Genomic DNA, 23,890 nt, shown 5'->3' with positions numbered 1-23,890 from the left:
GATTGCTGGGTTTATAAAAGAAGAAAAAAAAATCGAAGGTTTTTGAAAAAGAAAAATATATTCATAATTTATTGAAACAGTTGGTCATTTTTGTACAGAAATTTGTTATTTACAAGATAATTAATAATATTGCTTCTTTCAATATTCTTTTCTTCGTTTTTTTCATCCTTCAAAATTGTCAAAAAATTTTGGAACACACAATTATTTCAAGAGAGAGCCCGGGAGCTCCTCTGATGTCGAATAGTAAGAGAAAGGGAGAAAGAATAAGAACTAATTTAAAATTAGATTAAGAATTTGTAGCGGTCGCAAAATAATAAAATTAGATTTGCTCCCGGCGGTCGCGCTTTTTTTGATTCCTAACCGGTCGGTTCCGGTGATGGTTTATTTTAGACATATATTAAATTTAGCTATTTATTTGAACTTTATACAAATTCCCTGGGTAGATTTATACATTTCATTCCCGCAGGGTAAATAAAATTTTGGATGGAGCGGAATTTGAGAGCTTCAGAAATTTTCCGACGTTCAAAATTGTAAATATATAAAGAGATCATTCATCCTTATTTCCTACTGTGCTTGACAGGGGCTTAAGTTTTGATGACTCGCTGAAACTGGGCTAAGGGGAAGGGGAAGTTAAAACAACTAGGGTTTCTTGAAAGCCAACTCGACTGAATTTTTTGATGATTTTCTAGAATAAGGGGGGAGGGGGTCAAAATAGGGGATGAAGCCTACCAAGTAAGGGTTGGGGTTAGGCTTTTGAAAGAGACTGGCAGACGTTGTCTACCAGACAGCTGAAAGAAGACTTAAAATCAGCCAGCTGAGAAATTGAAAATTAAGGGTATCTACTTAGGAAAAGTCGTTTCATCGAAAGTGAGCTGGTTTAAATTTCACGGGTGATTTTTGAGTACTCAGGATTTTGGATTTTTTAATATTTTGATAGAACGTGGTGCAAATTCCCCGTGACAAGGTGTAAAATGTCCGGATTAGCTCCTTTGTTAAATTAAATTCGGCAACCCAGAGTGGTCGATCTTTGCACTTTTTTAGACTGACTAGGGTTGAATGTTGGTTTGAAATGGTTTAATGGGAATTTGTTCTTTTGAGGATTCCTTTGGTGACGCTCAGGATTGGTTTCAGCTCCTTAAATGATTTGTTTATAAAAAGGGATGGCAAGAAAAAGAGCTGAAGAATGTGGAAAACTTACTTTTTCCATTTTTAAATCAGCTGGCGGCGGAGTAGAAACCCCAGAATCCGACGACTCCCCAGAATCGCTTCCACTCTCCCTCTTTTCTGGAGTAACTGTTCCATCCGACGGTGGATTCGAACCATCGCAGAATCCCTTGTCGCCGCTAGAATCGCCTCCAGAATCAGTTGAATCATTCTCAACGCTTTCGAGCTTTTTGCGGAGCTCGGACAAGTCGAATTTCGACAAGTCCGATTTTTTCCTCAATCTTCGCTTTTTACGCGCTTTTTTATCGGTTCAGAATTTTTCGAGGAGAAAATACTACAGTATATGAAAAATTCAATTCAGCGAAAAAAATCGCAGCCACGAAAGAATAGTTTGAACCGATCCTTCGCGCTCTTGGAATTCGGGTTGCGGCTGGAGTGCCTGGGGTTTTCGAAGACTTGAACGAAGACTTGAAAAAAGTGTGAACGAAAAATTGATTGATGAAAAAAATGAATGAAAGAAAAAGGAGATCTTGCTACTTACGGCTGAGCAGTTAAACTTGGCGGCGCCCGTGGCTGGAGCATTTGAGGCTGCTGTTGCTGCGGCGGTAGATTGTGTTGTTGGTAATTTCCTGGGTTGTTTCGTTGAATAGAATTGAGCATTTGCAGGCATTGCTCCATCTTCTTCACGGCCTGGGCGATTTCGTTCGGGTCAGAAGTCATCGGACGGCCGGACGGATCAAAGTTGAGTCCGGTCAGCTGAGAAAGAGATGGTACTTTTGGAAGACTCGGTGCTGGAGCTTGCTGATGACTACTGAGTTGATGCTGGCTTGCATGATGAGGAGCTGCTTGGTGCTGCTGCTGCTGTTGCTGGGGAGTTGGGGACATGAACCCGTACGCCGAGGAGTTAAGAGAGGTTGTCGAGGATGACATCATTTGATAAGGGTCGACAGAACCAGGGCGAGATGATGGCTACGGATTTAATTAAGACATTGTTAGAATTCCATCGATTCAACGATGTTCAAAAGAAGAATAATTTTGAAGAATTCTCCCCGAAATCTTAAGAATCCGAGCTCTAATTTGAGAGCCTTTTTGCCCTAATCTATTATTTATTCGGGTTATTCTTTCATAAATTTTTAGTCAAAACACACTTCTAGAGTCCTTTGTAATGAATTTTAAGCTGATCAATTTTTTTGGGTCAATTATTTTGGATTAATATTAAGGCTCTTTGTACCTGATGTTGTCCAAATTGCGGTTGCCACATTTGATAGTGGCCCATATTCGGCATTTGCTGGTAATGATTTTGATACTGTTGGTGTTGATGTTGATACTGCTGCATATTCGACATGCTGTTGGATCCCATGTTGCTTCGGAGAGACATTCTGCCGTTTCCGTTTTTGATCAGGTCCAGTTGGCTTTGTCCTGGAATAAACGTCATTATTTGATATTCGGTTAGGAGATTAGTTGGAGAGGATCGATTGTTTGGGTAATTACGGTCTTTCGACCTTGCTGCCCCAGAACCGGCGCCGGTGTGTTTGTTACAAGATCGACAGTGGATAGAAATGGTAGAAACTGCAATTAATCAAGTGGCTACATTTGTTGAAAATAGTTATTATCCAAGAGTATTACACTTCGTAATTAGAGGATGATATACGGGAATAACAAGCCCTCCGCATCTTGTTCCGGCCTGTTTTGAATCTATTTTAAAAGCAAGTTGAACACGTTTTAACCCGCAACGTTTGTTACGGACTTCCGTGTCCCAACGGGTTAAAAACGGGCGCGGCCCCCTATTTCGGTTTACTAATTTTTACCGAGCTCTATTTTCGATCCGGAATTCCTGGCTTTTTCGAATCGTTTTCTAGCGATCATTCTTTCCGGGAATCGCACATTCCGGCTTTTACGGAATTCGTTACTATCGGAATTCTTCTTTTTTTGAGTTATTTTTACTATTTTTTATAATTTTCGAGACCCATTTTTTCGTGCTGAAAAGTCTCTCAGACTTCAATAATAGCCATTTTACGGCCAGTTAGTTTGAGTACATTGAGTCATTATTTCTGAGAAAGAGAGAGAAAGAGACATTCATGGGAGTGCTGAGGTGAGTCATTCATTTTTCTCGACCAAATAAAGACCTAAAGCGTGAATGTCGCAGAAGCGAGAAACGACCCCCTGCCGCGATTAGCGAGCTTTTTTATTAGAGAAAAGTACGCTGACAAAGACGATTACTGTACTCTGCCTGTAAGTTATTACTAACGGAAAGATACGGGAGACATTCTAGAGGGCAAAATGGAAGCTTTTTTCAGTGGAACTTTATTCTAGTGCTCAAATTAAGAAAGTCTTTCGAGTCGAAAATGGGTTTCTAGTGCCTTTTTCGACTCAATTTCGAAAGAATTTAATCAATAAATCGAACGTAAAAACATTTTTCAGACCAGCGTCTGGCAGACAGGGGTCAATCAGAAGCAAGGGGCGAACGCAAAAAAGTAAAAGAGCAAATAAGCGAATATTTGGACACTCGCAATCTGTATGGCACACATTCAAGCATCGAAAGATTCATCAACTTCTTCAATAAACGAACAGAGTTATTCGAAGAATTTAGAGATTCGCTCTTCACAAGGAACGGAGTTTTCAAATGTTTTTAATTCAGCTTTTTCACACTCATCTCAATACTAATCCATGCAAAATTCCGGGTAGGCTTCATTCCCCCAAGAGCTTCGTTTCCCCAGCGGCTGGGGCCCAGCCTGAGGCAGATGAAGCTCTTTGGGAAATGAAGCCTACCCCGAAATTCCCTTTTTCTCCGATACAAAATTTTCAAATTTTAATACAGTCAGGTCTTGCAATTACGCGGTTTTTATTTTCGGGTTTTACGCCAAAAACCACGTAATTGCAAGCCCTAAAATGCACTAAATAGTGCAAATTGTGTATCGGATTTTCCCCAAAAACCGCGCAATTGCAGGTCGCGCAATTGCAAGACCTGACTGTAAAAAAAAAACTCCGATAAAGAAATAAGCCAGGAAATGGCGCAGCCATTCACTTATGGTCTCGACAATCCCGAAACGCTCAAAAAATGGAATGGCTCCGAATATGTGGTCACTCCCGAGCAGAAAAGACCAGGAAAGAAACCGGCTAGACCTGATGAAGTTTTGCCAAAAGGGTTAAAAATTGAACAATAATGAAGAGAGAGCAAATAATTTTTAATCATTTTTACCCTCTTTATTGATAATAAAAAGTCCCAGCACATGCCACAATTAAAAAACAAATTGAGAGTCCCAAATTTGGCAAAACCGCGTGTTTGTCAAAAGATTTACGACTGTGTGCACTTTGGCGATCTTTTTAGAAGCGAATATTATGTCAACTTGCGCATAAACTCAGAAGCTTCATGAATAAGTCCGTCATAAACGCCAAAGCAAACTTCTTGGGCTTAATGAATAAGCGTAAAAATTTAGTTTTCTTTTTGGAATTTTTCTTCATTTTTTTTTGCTGTTTCATCTTTTTGAACCCATTTGAAGTCGCCCCATGAACTGGACAAACGAAATCGCCGTCGGGAACGGAACAAATTGGCTCAACAAAAAGTGCGAAAGAAGATGAACGAGCAGACGGCTGAATTAAGGAGGCAAGCAGTCAATTTAGAAATCGAAAATGCCAATTTGTAAAGTGGATTAACATCTCTCAATTTTTTACCTAAAGCAATATTGTAGCTGATCAATTTTTACTGGCCAAGCTTACTGTTGTTTGGAACTCTCAAATTGAAGTTCAAAAAATGAGTTTTATTAAGGACCTACTCTTCATTAAACGCGTTTTTTGCGCACTTGAAGTTGCCATTTCCAATTGCCAATTTTCAAATCCTTGTACAACTCATTATCTTCCGCGAAAAAAGTTAAAAAAAGAAGGACACGGTATCTTGAAATTTGATGTTTCAGTCGGAGGATATGTCCTTATTCCCGCAACATCGTAACTGCCGCTATTACGGGTGCCAGGGTAGAATTGCCAGCTAGCATTTGTTCATATCTGTAACGATTAAAAATGTAAATCCTCTGTGCCAGGAAAGCGATATCGAAATCTTGATCCGGCAGCGGGATCAAATTGTTGCCACCTTCATTCGACACACGTGGGTTCAAGAAATTCTCAAAAAATCAGGTAACTTCTATCTATGTCCCGTTTTCATCATGGTAAAAAATGAGAACAGTGGCAACGGTGATAAACGAATATCTTCTCATTTTTCACATTTCGAACCTGTCAGGTGAAAAATTAATTCCTATTTTCGACCTGTAGTTAGTAGATTCTTCATTTTAGTTGAACTTTTTGTCTTTATTTAAGCCCATGACTCCCTTAATTTTTCATTTTTAACACAAAAAGTCGGGGTGGCATCAGGAACCGACAAAAAATTCGACAAATTTTGCGTGGGCAGCTACTTGGCTGCTGATTGACCGGTTATCAAAATCCAGGCTTCTGATTGGTTGAAAATTTCCACGCAAAATTTGTCGAATTTTTTTTTTGTCGGTTCCTGACACCTCTCCAAAAAGTGCCCTTGTCCTTGGAAAATTTTGTCAAAAATCCCAATTTTAACTAAAATTCTAGAGGAACTCGCGCTCAAAGCTGTACAGGGAAAACTGAAGCAAGAAGATCTCGACGAAATCGACGACGAAAAGTCGCCACTCGACGGAGAATCATCCTCAAGCAGCTTCACAGTCAAAACCGAAAAGGCTTAAAATATTTAAAAATCTCTAGAATCTTTTAAAAACTCAATTGTATCAGTTCTACCATCTACTCTCGTCAATTCGTGCCATCGTTTTTCTTTTTAGATTAATCTCACTAGACTTAAAAAACTAGTTATTAAAAACACTTATTTAACCCAAAAAAAAATCTTCGCCAAAAATTTGGTAATTTGAAAAGAAGGGTCATTTTTTATCATCAGATTTGAAATCATTTCTGTCAATTATTATTATTCAATCAAGTTCAAGATATTTATTATTTAACCAATAAAACAAGGTTTTATCTCTTTTTTTAATTTTTCTTACCTCCGAATTGATCCAAACTGCGCGTCGAACCCCTGAGCTGGCCGTTTCTAGCGCCGAGATTCGAAGTATACAATTGTTGAATGCCTTGTTGTCGGTTTTATACTGTAAGTCGACACGTAAAGGACGCGTGATGCTCTTTTCTAATACTGAGGTAGCAAACAACTAATTTGAGAAAGCGGAACACGCTCTATGGAAAAAATAAGCTTAGAGGGTGGGTCACCTTATTTGATGTGTAAACGCTGGTCACTCCAACCTTTCACTTTTATTAAATAATTATTCACGAAGCCATTATTATTTTAATCTTAGGAGAGGTCAAAAATCGATCAAAATGAGGCCAAAATGGCCGATTCTTGGCAAAAATAAGCGTATCTTCAGTTAAAAATTCGAAAATCCTTTGAAAAAGAAAAGCATAAACCGTTTCCTGAGTGAATAGAATCAGTGGATCCGTACATGCTCTGCGGCCCGCGTCTGTTATTCGCTAGCTGGCCTTGCATTTGAGCAGGAATGTGCTGTTCGTAGTTACCGTTGCGATCACGTGTGAATTCTCCATTTGCAGTCACCAGCTTCATCCGCGTCGGATCGTACCCGCCATACCGCGAATCTGCTTTTTGGTGACTAAAACGCGAAATAAATAGATTAAAGAAAAACTTTTCGTCTTGATTCAAGGTCATTTAATTTCTAAAGTGAAATATAACGTAGAACGTGTCGTACATCGATTTAATTAATTGAGCCGGAAGTCAACTACAAACAGTCAAAAGGCCTCGTATATTTAGCAATCAAGAAAAGGCCGTCAAAATTAATTTCTACAATTTATCTGAAAAATAAAGATAAGTTGGTTGATCGCCAAACAAATAGCAGATCTCAAAGCAGAATGAACAGTATAAACAGTCAAACCTTACTGTACTTATTTTCCATATTGTCCTAGAGAATTATTATCACTACGAAGCGCTAACTAAGAATTTGTTCGATTGCAAGAAAAACAGCGAAAAGTAAATCGATGCAAACAGCCGCGTAGCGGCTTCTCAAAACGAAGCCGCGAAGCAGCTCTGCCAAAAATTGATATTTGTCTGAAAAAAGAAAATTTTATCGTTATTATCAGGTATAATTCATATTGATAATAAATATTAAGCAAAGATACTGTGCGGCTTGTTTTAAAAAAAGCCGCACCGCGGCTTTTGTCGTCAACTTTATTTCATCAGGAGAATGTTAATTTTCCTGGTGAAAGAAAGTTGACCAAGCAGTTTTTGAAAAGCTTAAGGAGAGTCAAAGAAGTGCTCTAAAATGATGTTCCAAGAATTGTGATTTCTATTGAATAATTTTGCAAACCTTTGGTGTTGTGAGTCGGAGGCGAGGTCGGATTTGTCGAATGGAATCGGATTTTGGCGCAGCGGAAAATGGCTCCGATAAGGCTCGTAGATGCCCATTCGCATACTCTGAAAATAAATCTTACTCAATAGTCGATACTTGGTTAGTTAACAATAATGCTCTGCTTATTTACGGTATTGCTCCGAGAAGAGGATCAAGCCTGAATCTCTCCGGAAAATAACGTTTTTTCAACGCTCGAATTCTTGTAAAAAAATATGCACCTGCTTGCTTGAAGCTTTGCTAAATTCAGAAGTTACGAAAAAAAGCCGAGAAGCCTCTTTACTTTTGATATGATGTCCCATCAGCGGCGAGCCCAAATATTTGGCGTTCCAGAGTTAATTTTAAAATTTTAGAAATTCTCAAGAGTGGATCAATTTCGGAGCGACTTGAAAAAAGAACGGGAAAAAGAAGTGGCTTCTCCGAAAGTGAAACTTGCGACACTCTTCTTAATTGCGTATAAGTATACTTGTGGGCGCCTTTAGAAAATTTAGAGGTTCGATAACTATCAACGAAAGACTGCGGCAAGAAGAAAACGTGTTTGTGGTGCGCTTCTTAGCCCATGTTGATAAAACCGTCACTAGCGATATCAGTTACTTTTTTATGAAATATAAAAGCCGAGTTTTCTTATCATTTTTTTCCTGAAAAGAAAGTTTTTTCCAATTTTTTGCCAATAAAATCGAGATGTCGTTTGCGGCTTCGAGCTAACATCAAAAGAAGCCGCGCGGAACGCGGCTTAAATAGAGCTATCTCGAAGCCGCTAGCGGCTTCTCGATTTTTTGCAAGTTTTTTTTTCTTCTGTCTTTTGAGCCACATTTTAGCGCTTTTTAGACCAATGTCCTTTTCAACTTCTCCTTCCGAAGTCCAGCTCCCTCAGTCTCGGTTAGCAAAAGATCTCAAAAGATGCCGCGAGACTGTCACGCTGTCCTAACCTTGATTTAGCGACTTCTTCTGTTGTGGTCACTTCCGGGGAAGCTAAGTGCCCTACAAGGTCGCTTTGCGGCAGGGGCGCTTGTTAACAAGGTTCAAAAAACAAATTATTTCAAGATTTTTCTACTAAGATGACTGTAGCTCCTGAATTCAAGAGCGACAGCCTTATCTTTCAGCATCAAAAGATAGATCTTCCATAAACGAGGATTTTTCATGTCGATCAGTTTAAGATTCGAACAAGGGTGTACGAAGGGATAAAAGAACAAATGTTCTGAGAAGCCACAAAAACAGGATCGCAAAGTCGTGTTCCGGTAAGCTTACTTCGATTCGGGGCTCACGCAATCGACAATTTATCCTTTCAAAGCTTCAATTTTTCATTTCTCAGCGGAAAGAAGAGACTTTAGTCCGCTTCTTACGGTTCTTGCGGGGTGGATAAGCACAACTGCGGCAAGGACACGATTCGGGAGGCGAATCGGCAGAATATGCTTGAACGAAAGGAGAGCCCTGCCACGATTAATTGCATTTTTATGGCGAGGGGGAATCCGCAATGAAGATTTTTTGAATTTCAAGATGATCAAAATTTTGTTGATGTGCCGACGAGAAACATGAGGTTACCGAGAAAACCCCTAACAATGTCAAGTTTACTGAAAGGGAATTAGTTGCCTGGCAAATCTTAACCTTTTCCAAAAATTGCCAAAATCGATGTTGACACCGTTAATTTTGAACTATATTTTTGATAAAAGAATTTGGATTCAAGAATAAGGGTATCAATCTCATAATTTTGTACCTTAATTATGCAATCATTATTCAAGAGAATAAAAGTGCCTCTAACTCTGATCACATGACCTTTCCCACATTCTGTAAGTACATTTCCCGAAAATTGCTTGAGAACGCGATAAGACTCTCCCGATAAAGGTCGGCGGGAACATTCCAATAAACAGAAACCAGCGCATCGAGGTCAAAAAAGCTCTGCAACTTCTAAAACGCGAAAAAACACCAAAACAGTTTTGGTGAAACTTAGATCAACATTGTGTATTTTTTTTTCTGAAAGAAACAGTTGCAGCTTGTTTCAAAAAGTCAGAACAAAAAACAAATAGTTTATCTAACAAAAATATTTTTCTAGTTTAGAAAAAGATCTCTAACAACCCAAAATCTTGAATTTTCAAAAAAAAATATCAAATTAATGATAAGGGTGTCCACTATTGATGAAACGACAAAATAAGGGTCTGAGTACATTAATTATTACAAAAAACTACTGAAAAATTAAAATTAACGACTGTAATTCAGTCTGAACAAAGAATAATGAACCATTTGGTTAGATAAAATAAGGGTGTCGCTGTGGAAAAATCAGCTCGAATATTTAACGACCCCTTTGGGCTTAATTTTTCAGCCCTCTTTCCAGCTGACTTCTAGCGTAAAATCCTCTAATCCAAAAAAATAATCCTTCGCGTTTCTCATTTCAATTACCCGACCAACAGATGTTATGCAAATTTGCTGGTGTTGGTACACAAACTAAGTGTGGGATGACTAAGTTCGTGGGGACTAGGTTCGTGAGACTAGGTTCGTGGGTGGCTGGCTGGAAAACGTGGTTAGTGGGACTAGGTTCGTGAGTTTTTGATTTTATATGTATATTTTTATTTATAATGATTAAGTGTTATTTATATGTATATATTTATTTATATATATGTATTGTAATTATATGATCATATAATATAATATTGCTATCTAAATATAGGTTCGGGGGTTTTTGATTGGTTAGAATTTTTATTCTATAAGGAAAAACTATGTGCGACTAGGTTTGTGGGACTAGGTTCGTGGGTTTTGAAATTTTTTTTATAAGGAAAAGTGGGGTGCGACTAGGTTCGTGAGACTAGGTTCGTGGGTTTTGAAATTTTTTTTATAAGGAAAAGTGGGGTGCGACTAGGTTCGTGAGACTAGGTTCGTGGGTTTTGAAATTTTTTTTATAAGGAAAAGGGAGGTGCGACTAGGTTCGTGGGACTAGGTTCGTGGCTTTTAAAAATTTTTTTTATAAGGAAAATGGGGTGCGACTAGGTTCGTGGGACTAGGTTCGTGGCTTTTAAAATTTTTTTTTATAAGGAAAAATGGGTTGCGACTAGGTTCGTGGGACTAAGTTCGTGGGTTTCTATTCTAAGGCAACCATTGTTATTCAGCGCTAACATAGAAATTCAGTTAAAGAGCCTAGCGGCATATTTTGGGGGGGGGGGGGTGGGAAAGTCATTTTTACCATTCAACTTTACCCAATTTTACAACCCACGAACCTAGTCCCACGAACCTAGTCCCACGAACCTAGTCTCACGAACCTAGTCTTCACGAACCTAGTCTTCACGAACCTAGTCCCACGAACCTAGTCGCACTCAATTGTTCCTTATAAAAAAAATTTCAAAACTCACGAACCTAGTCCCACGAACCTAGTCGCACTCAATTGTTCCTTATAAAAAAAAATTTCAAAACCCACGAACCTAGTCCCACGAACCTAGTCGCACTCAATTGTTCCTTATAAAAAAAAATTCAAAACTCACGAACCTAGTCCCACGAACCTAGTCGCACTCAATTGTTCCTTATAAAAAAATTCAAAACTCACGAACCTAGTCCCACGAACCAAGTCGCACTCAATTGTTCCTTATAAAAAAAAAATTCAAAACTCACGAACCTAGTCCCACGAACCAAGTCGCACTCAATTGTTCCTTATAAAAAAAATTTCAAAACCCACGAACCTAGTCCCACGAACCTAGTCGCACTCAATTGTTCCTTATAAAAAAAATTTATAATTTTTATAATACTTATAAATTATAAGTTATAATACTTATAGAAAAATCTCTAATTTCAAAACCCACGAACCTAGCACCCCTACGAACCTAGTCCCACGAACCTAGTCGCACCACATTGTTCCTTATAGAAAGGAAACCATACCCCATCTTGCATACTTTGGCATAACCACCTACGAACCTAGTCCCACGAACCTAGTCCCCACGAACTTAGTCATCAATCCCCAAACTAATAATCTCGACCCCCACCAGGTTATCACGAAAAAGATGTAATTCAATTTTCTCAAAAGCCTAAGTTTATGCTCGTTGCAGGTCACGTTTTTTCGAAAATATAAAATGAAAAGTCAAAATTTGAACAGCTTTTTCCTCGTTTTACAGGTGTCTAATTTTTCTTTTACAAGAAAATTTTATGAATCAATTAACCGATATTTTCTATTTTATAAAACTCAAAAAGGGGGTCCCTATTCTAGTGGGATTTTTTTAAGGAAGACCTTTTTAAGGGTCCCCTCGTCTGAAAATTCGAACAAGGATTTCTCGCTTTACACCCTTAAGACATCTAGCTATTGTGGTATCTGAATGTGGCTCAGAAAAACGTCTAGCGCAAAAAATAGTTAACTCGAGGATACCCTTAAGTTTTCACCCTCAAATACAGAAAAGAAGATTTCATACAGTGATTTTCGGTTGATGATGATATTTTCAATAGAATTATTGAATAAATAAGTTGATCAAAAACAATTTGATTCCTGTTCAACAGAATTAACCATCAAGTTTTGAAAATATTAGCTTACAGCCACAATTCTATTGATTGAAGTTAATTTAATTTGATTCTGTGGAAAAACTTTATCAAGTCTGCTGATAGGTAAACAGAATTGCACGTCGAAATAATTATGGAAAGGTTAGATAAGATCAAGTGTGCTCTGAGTCAATTACAACTTTGTAATTGAGGAGATACGGTCTCCCAGTTCCCTTTTTTGTTCTTATCAGTCTGAATTGATAACATGAGGGTCACGGTAATGACGAGTTTCTTTGAAGCAAGGTTGATGACCGGATGATAAGGAACGAATACGGTATTAAAATTGAGATGAGCTTTAGTAAAATTTACTATTCTTGGCTTTGGTCTAAATATATTCAGCAGTGGAATGAGGCTTATGACGCGCTCCGGAAGCGCAAATGCAATTCCACAAAATGCCAAGATACAAACCCGAACGGCGCAATTTTCGAACGATTTTTTTCCTTTTGGCCGTTGAGCTCAAATTTAATCGACTCAAATTTTCCAGTACTAAAAGGGCCGAAGAGGAAAACTTTCTAAAATTTCGATAGAGCGAAAAAATTAAAGCCCTTTTCGCAAAAATTCAAGAAAAATGTCAAATAAAATAGAAAATTTCAAAGAAAATTAAGGGTATCTCTTGGTTAGATTCAAAGAAAATGAAGAAGCATCATTTTTATTTTCAAATTATCTAATAATTCGCCTGGAGAAGCAAGAAATAAAGCCCAGATAACAGTATTCTAGAGCTCGTCAAATTTTCCGAATTACACGGTCTGGCTTTTGCTTTAGCAGCGGCATTACCCTTAAATCCGCCGCAAATAGTAATATCGTAGAACAGGGGAGTTTTGACGACGTGGTAGTGTTGCTTTAGCCCTAGATCGAATTTGGACTGATAACGCAACGCAATGAACCTTATCAAAAATGAGGCGACCCGCAATGCAATCAAAAAAGAGTTTTTTGAGTTTTTTCTTTGATACCCTATCGAAATGAATTATCAAATTTGAGGCTATGCGAAGGAAAATTTTTCAAGTAAAATGATGTATGAGTAAAATAACATTCAAGCGACAATTTTCTAGTGCAAGCATTTTGCTGATTCAAGGGTCAAACGTTAGAAGCCCCGAAATTTTCTAGGGAGAACCTTGCATAATCGCATTATCACGTGAGAATATCACGTGTTCGCAGGGTCGAAAAGGCCTTGAAATTTTTGTTTTGAAAACTTGGACAGGCCGAAAATTAGAGACTTATATTCCTGCAACGATTCCGTTCTACCGTGGGCGAGAGATTTCACGACGGAGGGGGAAATAGATTGGGGCATTTGCGCGTGTTTTTCTCGTCCCAATCTTTTTGCTCTTTTTGGCGCGCATCTTGCGCCACGTGGGAGTGGGTCCTCCGCGAAGAACAACAACAACCCCCCGTCTAGAAACATTTTTCACAATTCACCTTTCTCAATACCAATAATTGACCTAAGAAACTTCTTCCTCCTTCAATTCTTATAACTTTGACTTTCATTTAGTAATAATGAATAAACTTAATAATAATTATTTGTAAATAATAATAAAAAGAAATCTTTAAATTGAAAAAATAAATTCAAAACCATAACATAATTGAAAACTTTGTCAATTTGAATTTTAAAAACGATGGGAGTGGGCGGGGTTGGGGACTGAGATTGATCACCTCATTCCCAGCCATTGTCAAGCCCCTTAATTTAAATTTGCCAGAGACGGGGCTGAGACGGCCCGAAGGGCCGTCAAGCCCTTAATTTAAATTTGCCAGAGACGGGGCTGAGACGGCCCGAAGGGCCGTCAAGCCCTTAATTTAAATTTGCCAGAGACGGGGCTGAGACGGCCCGAAGGGCCGTCAAGCCCTTAATTTAAATTTGCCAGAGACGGGGCTGAGACGGCCCGAAGGGCCGTCAAGCCCTTAATTTAAATTTGCCAGAGACGGGGCTGAGACGGCCCGAAGGGCCGTCAAGCCCCTTAATTTAAATTTGCCAGAGACGGGGCTGAGACGGCCCGAAGGGCCGTCAAGCCCTTAATTTAAATTTGCCAGAGACGGGGCTGAGACGGCCCGAAGGGCCGTCAAGCCCTTAATTTAAATTTGCCAGAGACGGGGCTGAGACGGCCCGAAGGGCCGTCAAGCCCTTAATTTAAATTTGCCAGAGACGGGGCTGAGACGGCCCGAAGGGCCGTCAAGCCCCTAATTTAAATTTGCCAGAGACGGGGCTGAGACGGCCCGAAGGGCCGTCAAGCCCCTTAATTTAAATTTGCCAGAGACGGGGCTGAGACGGCCCGAAGGGCCGTCAAGCCCCTTAATTTAAATTTGCCAGAGACGGGGCTGAGACGGCCCGAAGGGCCGTCAAGCCCCTTAATTTAAATTTGCCAGAGACGGGGCTGAGACGGCCCGAAGGGCCGTCAAGCCCCTTAATTTAAATTTGCCAGAGACGGGGCTGAGACGGCCCGAAGGGCCGTCAAGCCCCTTAATTTAAATTTGCCAGAGACGGGGCTGAGACGGCCCGAAGGGCCGTCAAGCCCCTTAATTTAAATTTGCCAGAGACGGGGCTGAGACGGCCCGAAGGGCCGTCAAGCCCCTAATTTAAATTTGCCAGAGACGGGGCTGAGACGGCCCGAAGGGCCGTCAAGCCCTTAATTTAAATTTGCCAGAGACGGGGCTGAGACGGCCCGAAGGGCCGTCAAGCCCTTAATTTAAATTTGCCAGAGACGGGGCTGAGACGGCCCGAAGGGCCGTCAAGCCCTTAATTTAAATTTGCCAGAGACGGGGCTGAGACGGCCCGAAGGGCCGTCAAGCCCCTTAATTTAAATTTGCCAGAGACGGGGCTGAGACGGCCCGAAGGGCCGTCAAGCCCCTTAATTTAAATTTGCCAGAGACGGGGCTGAGACGGCCCGAAGGGCCGTCAAGCCCCTTAATTTAAATTTGCCAGAGACGGGGCTGAGACGGCCCGAAGGGCCGTCAAGCCCCTTAATTTAAATTTGCCAGAGACGGGGCTGAGACGGCCCGAAGGGCCGTCAAGCCCCTTAATTTAAATTTGCCAGAGACGGGGCTGAGACGGCCCGAAGGGCCGTCAAGCCCCTTAATTTAAATTTGCCAGAGACGGGGCTGAGACGGCCCTTCGACAAGCCCCTTAAATTTAAAAATCATGGAAGGTGGCTGAATTTTAAGGGTCTTCCAGGAAGGCCGGTCTTCCACCAGAAAAAGTCCTCCAGGGTCCTCCAAGAGTCACATGATCAAGATTTTTTAAAATTGTTATCTATTTATAAGTTAAAGATTAATTTATCTTAAATAGTCTAGGTTAGACCTATCTTCCATCAATTTGGTCTTCCACCAGATAAAAGTCCTCCATCAAGCATGGGAAAATATTTGAATGTGCGCGAAATATTCAAAACCCCGGCCCGGGCCCTCAGACTCCGTCGTGATATCTCTCGCCCACGGTAGAGCTCTATTTTTCGTCTTTTTGCCACTTTGGGACTAACTAAAATTTTGCGAAAACTCGACAATAAAAATTTGAGCCGGTCCAATTTTAACTTGTCTGAGAAAAATTCTTGAAATTTTGAGCACAGGAGAATTTGCAAAATATTTTGAATAGGGTAGTCTAAATAGAACTTCTATTTACAAACAGTTGGTTTTGGTCTAACTGGGCTAAATATGCCCGATTCAATTAGCCTCGGATTTATTACGACGCTCGAAAGAGAGCCCCAGACAATACGGAGTAAATATGATCCATTTGTTGCTACTTTGGGGGGAATCACGTAAGGCTTTCGGGCGAAGTTATAATTTTAGAACGGATCTTTTCGCGGATTTTCAAAGCTGGAAGTTTTTTTCGGGTTCAGGGATGTTTTGTTTTAAACAGAAAATTTTAAAGAAGCAAAAAATAGAGGGAGGTTTGAGGAACCGCAAAAAATTCGATAAATGTCGAAATTTTTTGTCGGTTCTTGACGAAACCCAAAAAATGGAGGCTCAATTTTGAATGAAAAATCCAAAAAAATTTTTGCCCGAGAAAATGTTAACTCATTTTTTCAATTCATCAAAATGAGAAAAAATATTCACATTTCAAAACCGTGAATATGCGAATCCACGTGGTTCCGTGGTCAACCAGCGCACATCATTTACAGACTTTTTAGAAATTCCTGTGAGAATTTTGTATTTTTAGAAATATTCAACCAATGCTTGCATAAAACCACTACGCGTACCATTTCATAAAGCAAAATTATTATCTTATCTTTGCCTTGACTGAACCCACCCATTTTCTTGTTCAAATTTTATCGTGACGGTTTAATTTTAGGCAAGAGCGCCTTTCTTTTTTCTAAAATGAATTTTTCTAAAAATGGATCGATCAATTCTTTCCTTTTCAAATTTATAATCAAGAAGAACTCCTTCCGGCGCACGAATATTGATGACTAGCCGAGTTCTAGCGCTAGCAAAAATGTCCCTCTAAAAAAATAAAGGTTCGTTCTCACGTTTATCTGTACGATGATATGAGCTCGGCAGGGTTTATAAAACTGATCCGGGTGGACTAATCCAAGCGTACTTGCTCCAATTTTAAGGATCTTCACGCTTTTTGAATTTTATCCTCCAACCCTTATGTAATCATACTGCGAGGGGATTTCTATTTTTTAAGGTATTAAGGAGGTAGTCCTCGGTTTTGAGTAAATCGGAATTTTCAAATTTTCTTTCCAGATTCTGAAAGCTCGTTAAAAGAGCTACAAATTTTGTATTGATCAGTTTTTTCAAATGCCAGGGGAAAGCCCCCAAAATCGCACTTGAAAAGTGAGATTTTGATGAAAAATTTCAAAAACTCGAAATTTTTTGACTTTTTCAACGAAAGTTACGGCCTTATTTTTATTGATGATGGTCTCTAGAATATAAAAATGATAAAAAGTATATCTTGTGGAAAGGTTATATAAGATAAACCTTCTTTCAAAAACCCATTTTTTCAAGTTCTCGAGACTCAAGGTTTGATCGATTGTATTACAAAATGATTTTTTTTAATTTTTAAATTTTCTTATATGGCAACTTTAAACCAGCGTATAAGCTTTCTAAAAATATATAGAGTTCGAATTCGCGATTGCGTTTTGGTGGTTCTACGCGTGTTCAAAAATAGGTCAAAATGACGATTTCGGCAGAGATATGCTAGTAAATTGCTCTCTAGCTCCTTACGCGATTTATTAAATTTTCTTTTCTTGAGTGGCAACTCTAGACCTGGGATAGACCTTTCTAAAACTGAAAGTTTCATCCTCCTTTATAAGCCCAAATTTGTGTGAGCGCTGTTCAAAAAGTGCCGAAATCGCAAAAAGCGAGGACTACCTCCTTAAAGCACTTCCTAGTTTTCTTAAGATTTTTAAGAACAAAATGAATTGATATCTTTTCAATTTTTTTATGATCGTGACACCCTTAAGAATAATATGCTTGAAAATTAAGCAAAAAGAAGAAGCCGCGTTTTGTGCAGCTTATCTATTTTTAGTCGAAAATTCAAGCGGCTTCTCGATTTTCAAAATAAAATTCTTAAGGGTATCACAAGGATAAACAAAGTCGAATGTATTTTTTTGTAACAAAAGTCGGATAGTCGGAAAATAACGGTAACTGAACGGATCCTTAATTCTCTCAGCAGTTCATCCTCTAAATATAATTAAGGATCACCCTCTCCCTCTAGCTGAATTTAATTTGGTAAATTTCAACTTTCAAAAATTCTATTTTGAAAAAAATTGCGCCCCGCTGTCCAATTGGATTTTTCTCTGATCGAGTTTGTAGAGCAAATGGGCGACATCTTCAAAACCGTAGTTGTTAAAAATTGACGGGCAAGTCCGTCCAGGGATAAGTGTAGCTTTTCTTTTTTTTTTGTAAGGTGACCTTCTAATGTTTAAACGAAAGGGTGTAGGTTTATGTCACTCGGTGGCAATGATGATAGATATCTGGTCGAGGCGGTGGCTTTTTAATTTTTGATTGAAGACTTATAATAAATTAATTTCTTTTTAAAATTAAGAATAAGGGGAGACCAGGCCTAACTTTTTAAAATAACCATAATGATACCCTTGTTCTATATTTGAAATATTCATTCAAAAACAATATTTTATAACAATCCGTTCTTAGCATTTTTTCTGTCTTAAGATTCACTTCGTTTTTGAAGGGTATCCGGGATACCGTATCCCCTTAATTCGCCGACGCAACTTCTTGACCCCCTTTTTCTCAAGAGTTCGACTCACGTTCCAAGCCGGAAGAACCCTTTGTTGTGCGCCCTTACTCGTAGCAAAGAAGTTCTAAAAGTACCCGCCCTTTATCTCCCCCCTAAAAAGGCTATACATAGTGAGGCGTTGATTACAGGTGCTATCAACGATGTAATTCACGACTTATCGAGGCAACAGGATGCGATACATTGGATAACTTCGTTTCGATCAAACATAGCGTGGTGCAGGTCAGACTGTAATTATCAGTTTAAAAAATTGTTTTTTAACCAATCAAAATTATGCTCAAAAATTTATTAAATTAATGATTTTTTGACCAAAAATAACACAAAATTTACTCGGCCAATCAATATTTTTCTTGATTTACTAAATTTTTGAGCACGATTTTGATTGGTTCGAGTAAGTTTTTTGAGTCAAAAAAGCTACTTTTTCGCTTATTCTGTGTTTTATTTTGCTATGTTAATCAAATCCCAAGAATGTGCTAACGGTGTTCACAAAATCACCTGTTTAGTCAACTCCTATTATCCCTTATTAGGACGTTTTGGCGCTGGTTGGCATTAGAGAGTGTTGTGAATTTCCACAACTGTGCTGCTGCTCTGTCACAACAAGAAGCCGCTCTCTAAACAGAGAATGGTAACCTTTTTAATGTTGGCAGATGATATTTCGCCGCCGACCTCCCAAAACAGACGACAACGCAACCGATTTGCGAATAATTCAAAACCCGGAACTAAGCAAATTTAGATTGCCACATTAACTTGAGGTTAACTTTCTTGGACAAAACTTGCAACGTGGACAGATTTACCTTTCCGCCCAAAGAAATCAGGGTATTTGGATCTGAGCTTCAAGAATCCTGTTTCTTTGCCAGAATTAACTTTGTGATACCCTTATTCTACCACGATTTTCATCTGACTGTTTTTCGCGCGAATTCCGAATGCCCATTAAATAGATAGACTAATGAAAAACGAGAAGCCGCTTGCGGCTTTGAGCAAAAAAAAAATGACGAAAAAGCCGCGCTCAATCTCCCTCGTTTTCGAAGCCGCAAGCGGCTTCTCGATTGAAAGCAGTAAATTTATAAAAAAAACTTCAGCAATGGAAGTTTATTATTGAGAATAAAATAAAGGTGTCAAATCATTAATTCCTGAAAACTTAAAATCCAGTTTGAAAGCCAGCTGCCTCTCCCTAATTCTTAATTGAAAACAAGGAGACTTTTGGCACGTCGAAAATATATCAATTGCAAAAATAATCATGCGCTTGAAAAACACAATGACCAGTCAGAATTCGCATTAGCGCTAGAATCCTTCCACCACGTATTTCTCCCACCTTCCCGGCAATTTTCGAAACCGAAGTCGATTGTTACGGAATTGAGCCTCGAAGGCTCACGTGACTTGATTCCAAAATCCAGTAAAATGGATTTTACGTGCGAAAACCAACGCGAAATTTGGGCGTTGACGATTCTAGCTTTCCGAAAAAAATTGGCAATTTAAAATCATGTCAAAGTGTGTGTACCACTTTCTCAAAACGGGAAAAGTAGATAACAAGAAATGGAGCAAAATTAACCGCAAATTGAAGATTATCGTGGCGAGATGTCAGGGGGCCAGTCACGTGGGAAAATAAACGAATGCAACGCGAAAGGCGGAAGTTCTGAGGGATCAATAAAACCGATGCGGATTTTATTCGCAAATGAAGCTCGGCTCATCCGACTGTATTTGTTTCTTCGCTTTGATGAATGATTTAAATTAATTTAACCCATCAACAAAAATGGCCAAAAAAATGTTTTTTTCAACAGCAGCTTTATTTAACCTTAGCCCGCCAAGGTACACCACAACTCGGGAATCGGTTAAGTATTTGTTCACTGCGCTGGACATTGAAAATTTTTTTGAAAATTAAGGATACGCTGAGACGGCTTGATCGATTATCTATCGTTTGAGGGATTTTTGGCCTGTTTCTGATAGACCTTAGCGTCGGTAGACCCTTATTTTCGCGAAATGTCCATGCACCATATATGGTGTCGAGCTTCAATTGTTGATGCACCATATATGGTGTTTTTGGCGGGTACCCCAGCTTTTTCCCAGCGATTTTGCCGAAAATTAACCCTGGTCAGCTTCTCTGATCCACAATTTATGAACTTCTCTGAGTGAATTTTCGATTGAATGAACTCTAGTGTTATCATTGGAACACCATTATTGAACAATAAAATTATTTTCTAGCAAAGATTTTTAATTAAATCATGATTAACCAAATATGGTGCAGAGCTATAATAGAGGATGCACCATATATGGTGTTCTTGGCGGGTACCCCAGAAAATCCACTTTTGGCGGGCTAAGGTTAAGTGTAGAACCGACAAAAAATTTCGATAAATTTTTTGTTAAAATTTTCAACCAATCAGAAGCCTAGATTCGGCTTACTGGCCAATCAGAAGCCGAGAAGCCGCCAACGCAAAATTTGTCGAAAATTTTTGTCGGTTCCTGACGTCACCCCCTTATTTATAATCCTCTATTTCATTTGCATCTAAAACTTCACTTTGAAAATTGCACTTCAGACGATTTTCAAAATTTTTCTAAAAAACTCTTCTGAAGAAATTTTTCTCCTCCCTTTTACAGATTACTAATTAACTCATTAAAGAAGGTCCAAAAAACACGGTCTGTTATGAGGAGAGAATTTGAGAATTTTCTTTTTGGTGGATTCTGGCATTTCTCGTTTTTTGCTGAAGAAGGGGGTTTTTTGAAGAATTAGAAAATGAGCGGTTGAGAATAATTGGCCGCGTGTTTGAGGCGATTGACAGTTACATACGAATGGGTTAAGCTTCTAGGGTTAAAATTGTTCGGTAGAAGTTCACTCTAAGCTCTTGAAATGGCCACAAACTTGGCAGCTTTTGTCGCTTATCTCTTTCTTTGTGTATCCAGCTTGTAGGAGAAGGAATAACAAAATACGTGGCTCGCTTGTAAACTTGGTATCTTGTGTGTTGTTAACCCGTTTCTACGTCAAGTATAATATTCTGATTATTCTGATATATCTGATTATTTTGTGCTAGATCAAATTATAAATTTGTTGTAACCGAATCCATAATTGTTCAAAGGATACAAAACAATTATATTGTCCCACTTTTTCACGTACAAATTCAAGTAGAGAATTAACTTATTGACACCCTTATTTCACGCTTTTTAGACATTTGAAAAAGGTGACAACTCGATTGGACAAGAAAATGCTAAGATTGATTTCGACCAAAAATTTTTCATAGATCTGGTTGGCCTACCTGTCAAATTTGGAAATCTGATTGGTCCTCAATTTCCGCAAAATTTTGGATTAATTTATTGAACTATTTTTGCTCCTTCTCTTTTTGAACTTTGAATTCAAGCAAAAAAATAAGATATTGACACCCTTATTGTAAAATTTTAATAAATTTGCACCTATATCTTTTCGGGTTGACTTCGTTAATAGATCATATGATTTTGTATCGAACGTTTTCGTTTATTGGATAAACTTCATCAGGATACTAAACTTAAGATGAACGAAAAAGAAACAGAGGAAAAAGAATACTTTTATGTTGAGAGAGCAGTGTGAACTTGCTAACTGAGGAAAACAGAAAAACAAGATCAAAAAATGGCTGTTTTTAGTCGAGCGCCAAGGTGGCCCAAAACACTCTAAAAATCCTCCGAAAATTCGATACAAATTTTCAAAAAATGACTATGCTTTAAAATACTTTGATGTTCTGCAAACTAATCTAACTAATGAGAGTCAAAGGAGAAGCGCTGAACAATTTCTTATTTTACTGCATCGACCCTCCCTAAATGAACAATCTGATTTCAAACAGTTCAAAACTTTTTAATTTAGTCGAGCACTGTTTTGGGCCACCTTGGCGCTCGACTAAAAACAGCCATTTTTTGATCTTGTTTTTCTGTTTTCCTCAGTTAGCAAGTTCACACTGCTCTCTCAACATAAAAGTATTCTTTTTCCTCTGTTTCTTTTTCGTTCATCTTAAGTTTAGTATCCTGATGAAGTTTATCCAATAAACGAAAACGTTCGATACAAAATCATATGATCTAAATTTGCACCTTTTTATTTATCGGAACTCTGGAGAAGAAAAATTTGTCAGCAATTTTTTGTCTGTTTTTTCGGAGAAAGTACAGTTACTTAATTGACCATCATCTTATTAATTAATCAAGCATTTGAATTGATTCCTGTCAAAAAGCGAGTGATTGTCCTTTTATGGTCGTTAGAACTCGCCAAGTTGCATCATTCGCTGAACAAACATTTGAGGTTAAAAGCGCCGCCTAAGCCCCATTCTCGCCCCAGCTTATCCCTTTTTTGTACACTTCTATTACTCGCCGCAATTTCTCGTCGCCGAAATACAAATAAATGCCGCTTATCGTTTCTAACGTGTGCACTCTTGACTTTTGTTGATCACTCAATAATCCAGAAATTATCGAAAAACAAATTCAGCCAATATTAAAAACAAATTCCAATTTTGCCTGACGATAACAAAAATAATTCCAACGAGGATTAGTAAATTTAATTATGAACTCATTTTCCCAAGAAAACAGGAAGAAAAAATTGTTTTACGCTTTGTTCGGTCAATTTAAGGGTAGAGACTCGAGTTGATAAAAAAAATTATTGAAAAAATTCGATTTTTGAGATGATTTTTTTGAACTCTGATTGGCAAACCGGCCAAATGCGGTAATTTGATTGGTCTTAATTCTGATTGACCAAAATTTCGGTCAAATTTGAGACCAATCAGGATAACCCATTCGGCAGGTTTGCCAATAAGAGTTCAAAAAAATTATCACAAAAGTCGAATTACAATTTTTGTTTATTCGAGCCGACTCCGCAATTTCGACTCCCAAAAAAAAATTTTCGAGTCTGAAAAATAAAAAAATGCTTTTTAAGCATTTTTTTCTAAAAATTATTTTAGCCCGTCACACGATTTCCTCAACTCCGGAAGACTCCTCTGACAATTATTTCTTAAGAGCCACTGCCCTGCATCCTGCCAGATCATTGATCTGATGCTAACTGTACCTTATTTCTCCCGACCGTAGCCTTTTGCGACTTCTCATAAGGGTTGAAGAGATCATCTTCCTTTTTTGATCCCTTTCCTTTTCCCTTGAAAAGCGACTTGATCGACTTTGCGAAGCCCATTCTTTTGATTTTCTTCGGATTTCTGGGTCTTCGTTTTTGATTTTTTTCTGGATCTCTGGTTTTCTTTATCTCTTGTTATAAAAAAATACGGATCGCGTTTCTACTACTTATGATCGTCGATTAATTTCGAATTGGCATTGGTGCTATTTTTCCCCAAGAGAAGCTTACGTTGCGCAAAGCGCGAAGATAGCAGCGCTAGAGCATTTTCCCCTCCGCGCTAGAGCCTTGGCCAAGCTCGCGAGCGCCACCTGAGCGCTCGGCGGACGATCGATCCGCTGAGTGGACGAAATGAGGAGAAGTTATTTTGTAGAAAAATCTCGATGATTTATCGTATTCGGACAAGTCGATTACGTTTACGCGCTTCCGGATAAGAATATCTATTTGATGGTAAATTGATAATTGGTAATTAATTAGTAGAAATCACGTTTCATGATATTTTATTACATAATAACAAAAAAGATTTTTTAAAAATCTTGAATCCAAACATTTATTTTTTTACATTTATCGTTTTTTTTTTGGTATTTGGGATGAAAAATGACCTCTAAG

The 23,890-nt window shown here is 38.6% G+C and overlaps 1 protein-coding gene and 2 long non-coding RNA genes across 3 annotated transcripts; 2 read left to right on the top strand and 1 right to left on the bottom strand.

The window, feature by feature from the left end:
- Window positions 1-40: 40 nt before the first annotated feature.
- Window positions 41-23,489, bottom strand: LOC145701080 (uncharacterized). Its single transcript, XM_081778307.1, has 9 exons — window positions 23,225-23,489; window positions 7,500-7,606; window positions 6,589-6,788; window positions 6,174-6,257; window positions 2,396-2,583; window positions 1,706-2,133; window positions 1,570-1,631; window positions 1,199-1,464; window positions 41-1,134 (listed from the first exon to the last, which is right to left on the bottom strand). Exons 1-9 carry the CDS (start codon window positions 23,342-23,344, stop codon window positions 1,075-1,077), a joined length of 1,515 nt encoding a protein of 504 aa, XP_081634433.1. The 5' UTR covers window positions 23,345-23,489; the 3' UTR covers window positions 41-1,074.
- Window positions 3,099-4,298, top strand: LOC145704511 (uncharacterized). Its single transcript, XR_014134466.1, has 3 exons — window positions 3,099-3,396; window positions 3,586-3,779; window positions 4,166-4,298. It is a non-coding gene; the product is annotated as an uncharacterized LOC145704511 (long non-coding RNA).
- On the top strand, window positions 4,444-6,157 carry LOC145704303 (uncharacterized). Its single transcript, XR_014134441.1, has 3 exons — window positions 4,444-4,805; window positions 5,199-5,292; window positions 5,734-6,157. It is a non-coding gene; the product is annotated as an uncharacterized LOC145704303 (long non-coding RNA).
- Window positions 23,490-23,890: the final 401 nt, after the last annotated feature.

The sequence above is a fragment of the Oikopleura dioica genome, chromosome PAR (genome assembly GCF_907165135.1).
Source record: "Oikopleura dioica chromosome PAR, OKI2018_I68_1.0, whole genome shotgun sequence".
Taxonomy (NCBI): Eukaryota; Metazoa; Chordata; class Appendicularia; order Copelata; family Oikopleuridae; genus Oikopleura; species Oikopleura dioica.
Note: the sequence above shows the minus strand (reverse complement) of the source record. Positions and strands in the feature narration are given on the sequence as shown.